Source organism: Metschnikowia bicuspidata (genome assembly GCF_001664035.1).
Source record: "Metschnikowia bicuspidata var. bicuspidata NRRL YB-4993 chromosome Unknown METBIscaffold_4, whole genome shotgun sequence".
In the NCBI taxonomy this organism is placed as follows: Eukaryota; Fungi; Ascomycota; class Pichiomycetes; order Serinales; family Metschnikowiaceae; genus Metschnikowia; species Metschnikowia bicuspidata.
The window spans coordinates 212648-219702 of record NW_017387734.1 but is presented as its reverse complement, the minus strand read 5'-3'; the positions used below and the strand labels follow the sequence as shown (position 1 = coordinate 219702).

The 7055-nt window shown below is 43.7% G+C and overlaps 1 protein-coding gene across 1 annotated transcript; it reads left to right on the top strand.

The window, feature by feature from the left end:
* Nucleotides 1-5878: 5878 nt before the first annotated feature.
* Nucleotides 5879-6982, top strand: METBIDRAFT_12303 (uncharacterized protein; the record flags this gene model as incomplete). The annotated part of the gene is made up of 1 exon (XM_018854207.1): nt 5879-6982. One exon carries the CDS (start codon nt 5879-5881, stop codon nt 6980-6982), a length of 1104 nt encoding a protein of 367 aa, XP_018710781.1.
* Between the last annotated feature and the right edge of the window lie 73 nt (nt 6983-7055).

Genomic DNA, 7055 nt, shown 5'->3' with positions numbered 1-7055 from the left:
ACTATGGAGCTACTGAAAATACAGAGCTATTAAAATTATGGAGCTACAAATATTAGGGAGCTATGGAGATTTTGGAGCTATTAAAATCATGGAGCTATAAATATTATGGAGCTATAAATACTATGGAGCTACTGAAAATACAGAGCTATTAAAATTATGGAGCCATTGAAATTATGGACCTATAAATACTATGGAGCCTTTTAAATTATGGACCTATTAAAATCACGCACCTATTAAAATCACGCACCTATTAAAATTATGGAGCTATATAATCATGGAGCTATTAAAATCATGGACCTATAAATATAATGGAGCTATGGAGATGCACCTATAAAAATCATGGAGCCATTTAAATTATGGAGCTATTAAATTCATGGAGCTATTAAGTTCATGGACCTATACATACTATGGACCTATAAATATGATGGACCTATAACAATTACAGAGATAAGCCGGGTTTAAGGAGGTGTGTTCGAGAATACAAGCACATCCTATGGGACAATACATTATTTTATTCCAGTGGTATCGGTTATGGAAGTTTTCATGACAAGAGTCTCCTCCTCTTTGGGAGATTTCCTGGATGGTGCTCGCGCATTCTCACCTGAACCACTGTTGCGATCTATTCTAGGTTTTCTCTCTACACTTTTTTGTTACTGAAGCAGGCTTACATTCCTCTACCCCCTACAATATAATGTTATTTTAAAAAAAGACCGACGAGGTCAGAGGAGGGCTGCTGTGTAGAGCTCGGTGACTGGAGGTGGCCCAGCTGGGTGGCGGGCCCACGCTCTGGTAAAAGTCAGTCACGTGACCCGGGCCGCCGTGGTGCACGGTCCCATGACCCGGGTTTCCACACAGTTGCTATTAATGCCCTTTGAGTATGGACAATAATATTAGAGTTGATTTTAGTCAAGTTTGGTAAGATATCGTGTATATAATGATTGAGTTGAACACAAACCAATAAGTAGGTATTGATGACTGGGAATAATTGGAGATGAGTGATCCTTTCATTTGAACCGTGTCCATTCAGACCTGTATAGTAAAATGAACTCAGGTTCGTTACATGTATTAACAGCTATTTACTTCTGCCAAAGTACATTTAGTATGCAGACTTTTTATTGGCTTCACGATATGTTATATATATTCTTTATCCAGTACCATGTGCAATGTTTACTTGTTTGAATCAATAAATCCCTTTTATATCGGTTAAACCGGATGAAAAGAAAGATCGAACTTTTTTCCACTTGATTTATAATAGGAACAGCTATAATTTATTACCGTAGGTGATGAAGTGCCCTCCCCGCCGGCCCGGGAAATTTATTGCGATACAAGAACCCGGGATATTTCTTATAAAACTAATTCTTCTAGAGTGTGCTATTCCTCTTTCAAACGATATGGTTAATTGCTTCATCTACCACATTAAAGTAGGGGTTTATACGTTTATCATCATACCTATTGAAGTTATTTACATTGTGAACATTGACACAACCTTGTTCTCAAGACTTTAATGATCTTAAAGAAGGTCTTGTTATTGATTTACGATTATATGAGTTTATGAATTCCCTAGATAATGACCAAGACACTAGATCTTCAATAACAATTTTATTGACCAATCAATACTAATCTGTTGATATAATTTACCGGATATAAATTATCCTTAGGATACTTCATGCTCAAGTTAAGATAGACCTAAATTAGTAGTCCAGAAGGGAAAAGACGGTTAACTACTATAATGTCAGTGTGACAATAAAAAACTGTGGCTCCTGAAGTTTCAGGATCGTGTATTGATTTTTTAGAAACACAAACGAGCATTAGCATTTCTAATAAGAGGTTTGATCATAGATGTTGGACTTGAATAATTTAAAGTCTTTATCCCGGGAGAGAGCGAGTATGGTGAGACTAGTGGTTGCGGGCGGGAAGTTTTTTTTCCGCTGTTTACTAGAACGCTTTCTATGCTTTTTATGTGTGTTGTCGTTTCATGTCATGTTGTTGTTTTATGTCGTGTTTTTTGTTTTTTTCAATTGGCTGCAATCTATGATTTGCTTGTCGTGTCCCTTATTGCACCTTTACTATAAGAAAGCCTCGATTTCCACGATAAATACGCCCGAAGAACGAAAAATTGATACCACAGGAATACAATGTCCCAGCTAAGAATTTAAAATAATCTACCGATTTTTAAAAACCCCTTCCTGTTCACCCATCTTGTAACTCTGAACCTCTTCTTTTTAAAGGTACCTCATATGCCCCTACAGGCTTCTTCGCAGCCACTGGACGTCAAACAAGACACAGGCACAAAATATGGATAGAGCGGGGGATTTTGAAATTCAGGCTAATTGGCCCTGCGTTTTATTCATACAAATTTGGTAAAAGGCCTCCGGGCTTCCTGAGATCTAGGCTCTCTGGGAGCGGAGGGGTTCATCTGATCCATCCTAGGAATATCATGTTCATAAACCAAATTAATCTGGCGATTGGGCTTTTGTATCTCGGGGCTTTTTTAGAAAGAGTATACATTTTTTTTTTTTGTCACAATGGCAACATCAAATTATGAAGCGCACACTGACTTTAATTAGATTGCCCAAGTAGATTTAGCGCTGCTAAGAATGACGGTCAATTTCGCCATTCAATGCAAACCAATACAGCAACGAGAGTGAGAGAATTTCCCAAGCTAAACCATATTTGCATACTTAACACACGCATGATCCCTTCTTGAAGCACAGGGCTGAACATATGTGAGAATCAAGCAGGTGCAGCCTGACCGGGGCAGTTTCCAGGGAACAATGTGACTTTTTTACTCTCTTCCTCTTATTTACTCTTCTCTCTTTTTTTTTGTTTTGTTTCTGCCAAGTTCGTGGGCCTTGTGGACCGAAGTCTTCAAAAGGTTCTATGATTTTTCAAGCACATCGTGCTGATCTGCAGCTTTCACCCCTAAGAATCTGAATTGAATGATCCATACACTCAGGCTGGCTATTTATGCTTGAAAAGAGCAGGTGTGTTGTGAAAAGGCGCTCAGGCGTCTGTAGACAATATGAAGGAGTTTTTATTTCAATTCCACCCTTGCGTTTTCCATCCCGTGGACACATATAGAAGCTTAGTTGGACTTTAGAATAATGGACGGATAGGCATTTGCAGGTTTACCGAGGCCAACCATTTCAAAGACATCAAAATCACATTCGGCCGTCCCAGAGCAAAAATGAGAAAACGACCATATTGTGGGCCCGCTACGTATTTTTTGGTGGCGTGGAGCCAGTGAGACAGCCGCACATTCATTTGTTTTTTTTTTTTTTGATTAAGTCAAGATCTGCTTTTTGTTATATAGCGCCACTCCTTATGAAATCATAGAGTGAACAAATATAAGTACTCCTGTCTATTCCCCAGTATTAAGTTGGCTTCTTTGTTTGAATACTCATTGTTAAGTCACTTAAGCCATACAAATAGTCAAATCTAAGCCATAAGCCTACTCATTGCACACAGAAATTACATTTTAGATTGCCACGTCATCGTCTTGTTGCGTTCAAAACTGTCAAATTCGGCACTTTGCACCAGCCAAAAAATCGAGCTGCTCTCCACAAACGATCTTGGGCCATAGCTTTAAAAATTAACCTAGAACTGAAAGGAAAGCAAACTTCCATCAGACTTTCATAAGTTACCCTTAAATCCTGAAGTCTGATCCGGGTGTTATGAATAAGCACTGATCAGCCTGTCCTTTCAATATCTGGGAAACGACTGGTACTGAACTTGACTTACTTGGCAGAAAATCACATGTCTTGCATAATTTCAGACACTTCACGAACATTGATTGACAGTCATATCTCTTACATGAACCGAGCCTTCTGTTTTATGTTCTTGCTTGAGTAAGTATATTCCACTTGAAATCAATCTGATAAATCTCGACTACGGATCCCCCCTGTGCCTTACCCCAAATCAGCATTGTTCATTTTCTTGACTTTGGGGCAAAACGGATATTTCATAGGGCAAGTTGTTGCGAGAGTTTATTTGAGAAGAATTTAGTTACTCGTGCACATTTTTCTATGTTTGTGAATAATCTTCACACTGCAACTGCAACCATTGGCGCTATCTTTTCTGGAAAAGTTTTGATCGTTGCTAAAAGGTATATAGGCCGTATAATATCTGTGATCTCTCTTGTCTTTTGCCATTTTATCTCATTAGCTCAAACAACTGTTATCCGTGATAACCAGAAACCCCAATCATTTAATTTCAGACACAGCACATTTCATGTGACCTATTGAAAGAAGACGTAAAGAGAACAGTACGATAGGCCATGTTGAAAACAATCATTGGGAGAATACTACGAAAGGTTATAGAAAATTCCTATAGAAGCACATCATCAAAGTTTTGCTAATCCCTTCACCTTATTCTACGTATTTTTAAACACTATAATTATTGAATCCTTGACACAAAATAGTGAGCACCAAATACCATTAGCGAGACAAGTGTCTTGAAATGTAAAATGCCATCAAATCCATGTTGAATAACTTATTCAACGTCACAATCAACAAATCAGCTGCATCTAAAGCATCGTTCTTACTAAAGAGATGATTCTTCAAAAGATATAGCACGGCTGTTCATTTTCCCAACAGCATGCAACAAAACCATTATTACAGCATATACCCGGGGTTTTATGCTACCCAGCATGAACAGTTCTAAATGCGAGCACTTGCTGCAATTTAATGGCAACATATCCCTGCAATCATTTGAGGAAGTGCTGCAGCAGTTTGGAAACTAGCTGTCATTTCCAAAGATGGAAGCAGATCACAGAGTGTAGCTGGCACCCCGACTCGCCAAGCGAATACTAAAGGAGAATTTTCAAACACAACAAGCAGCTGAAGCTATGATCATGAAGTATTCTCGAATTCATATAATGAGCAGACACCCCGGTACTTGTATGCAGCCCCTACAACCCGCCAGGTATTTGAAAAAAAAATCCTGTCTTTCGGTTCTTTTGTATTGATCGTTCATCATACGTGATGCCGGGAAAACCCCAAGGTACAGCAGCACGTCGTTGTGGATTTCGCTGTAAACCAACTCTCATCGGGCCTCGTATATGCCGCGCGTCTGCTCGCGTATAGCTACCCGAAAAGGCCACACGAGCCAGTCATACTTCCCATTTGGCCGGCCCATGTCAGGTATTCCCCCCACAAAAAAAGAAAGCCATACCAGAAAAAAAATGTGGCCTTTCAATGAGCGCACAGTCTTTGGGTATTTGCATAGTTTTGCTCCTTCAATCAGATGAATCTAACAAAAAAAAATGGGTGCTCGTCTTCGCCAGCTGCACGACGTGAACAGAGCTGGAGGCCAGGCCTAGAACAGAAGAGTGAACAGAACCAGCCCCATATCTAGGTATGTCCAAAAACAAACTAAATAAAAAAAAAGTGCAGAACAATTGCGGCCGCACTTGCCAGAATCATTTCAGCCGTCTTCCTGTCCCCGCTTCTGACCAGTGCCTCCGTTTATTGGCACTCGCTAATAGCGTGTCTAGAAGCCCGCGTTTTGTACGGGACCCCCAGGTCTGACATCAACATGCAACTCTCGTTCTTTCCCTTCATCCTCGGCAAACACTTTTCGCTTTCCCTGGCTTTCTGAACACACTCGGCTCCATTTTTTGAGACGGTCTCGGACTGACATTTGGACTTCAGAGCCACGTCTCCACTGCCTGAGCGGACAGCTCCAATAGAGGAAGAGAAATCGGTGCCCATTCCACTCGTCACCGATACATTTTCCGCCCCTTTTCGGCACACGCGTTTTCCCAAAACACACCCTCGGCAACGATCCCGAAGATTGCCTGGGCACCCTGCAGCTTGCTTTGCCTGGGTATCCTATAGCTTGCATTTCCGGCTCTTTTTCCCTAATTTCCCGCCGCCATATGTCCATGTCCTCAAGACAAGAGGCGCCCGGCCAGAACTCCCGCTTGGCAGCTTTGTACATTGCCGGCTGGTACCTCTTTTCCGTGTCCATTTCCGTGTACAACAAGTGGATGTTCGGCAGCGGCTTGAACTTCCGGTTCCCGCTTTTCGTGACCGCGTTCCACCAAACATGCCTCTTCATATTGAGCGTGGGCGTGCTCTACTTCCGGCCGGGTCTCCGGCCCGGCGCCAACAAAGCATCGCAGACCTTCCGGCAGTCCTTGGCGATGCCGCTCAAAATGTATGCGGCGCAGATCTTGCCCTGTGCCTTGGCGTCGGCCGGCGACATTGGGCTCAGCAACGTCGCGCTCAAATACATCTCGTTGTCCTTGTACACGATGCTCAAGACCTCCAGCTTGGTGTTTGTGCTTTTGTTCGGGCTCTTGTTGCGGCTCGAGCGCTTCAACTGGCGCCTCGTGGTCATCGTGGTGGTCATGTGCGCGTCCGTGATGATGATGACCGAGCAGTCGGGAAAGCCCGCCGAAACCACCGACAACGGGTCGCAGCCCCTCGGCGTGGTGCTCATCTTGGCCGCGTCCGCGGTGTCCGGGTTGCGCTGGTCGTTCACGCAGCTCCTCTTGAAGAACAACGAGTACACGAAGCACCCGATGCAGACGATTCTCTACATCTCGCCGAGCATGACGGCGGCCCTCTTTGTGTTTGGCTTGATCTTCGAGGGCTGGCAGGCGTTCACGGCGCTGCCCATGTGGGTGGAGAAGGGCGTGTGCGAGACGACGCTCCTCATGGTGGCCCCGGGCATCTTGGCGTTCTGCATGACGCTCTGCGAGTTCCAGCTTCTCTCCGTGGCGCAGATTTTGACCTTGTCCGTAGCCGGCATTTTCAAGGAGTTGCTCACCATCATGCTAGGCTCGCTCATCTTCGGCGACACCTTGAGTCCGCTCAACTGCGCGGGCTTGGTCATCACCTTCCTTGACATTCTATGGTACAACTACTTCAGGTACACGGAGCCCGACGCGCCCGCCAAAAACGGGTACGCGGCTTTGCAGCAGGACTCGGAGAGCCAGGCGCGGGCCCTGGAGAGCATTGAGTTGAAGCAGCACTGAGCTGCGGCCGGCGCCTCGTGGGGGACCCGGCGCCCTTCCCAGAAACCACCGAGCCGCATAATACCTACAGTAT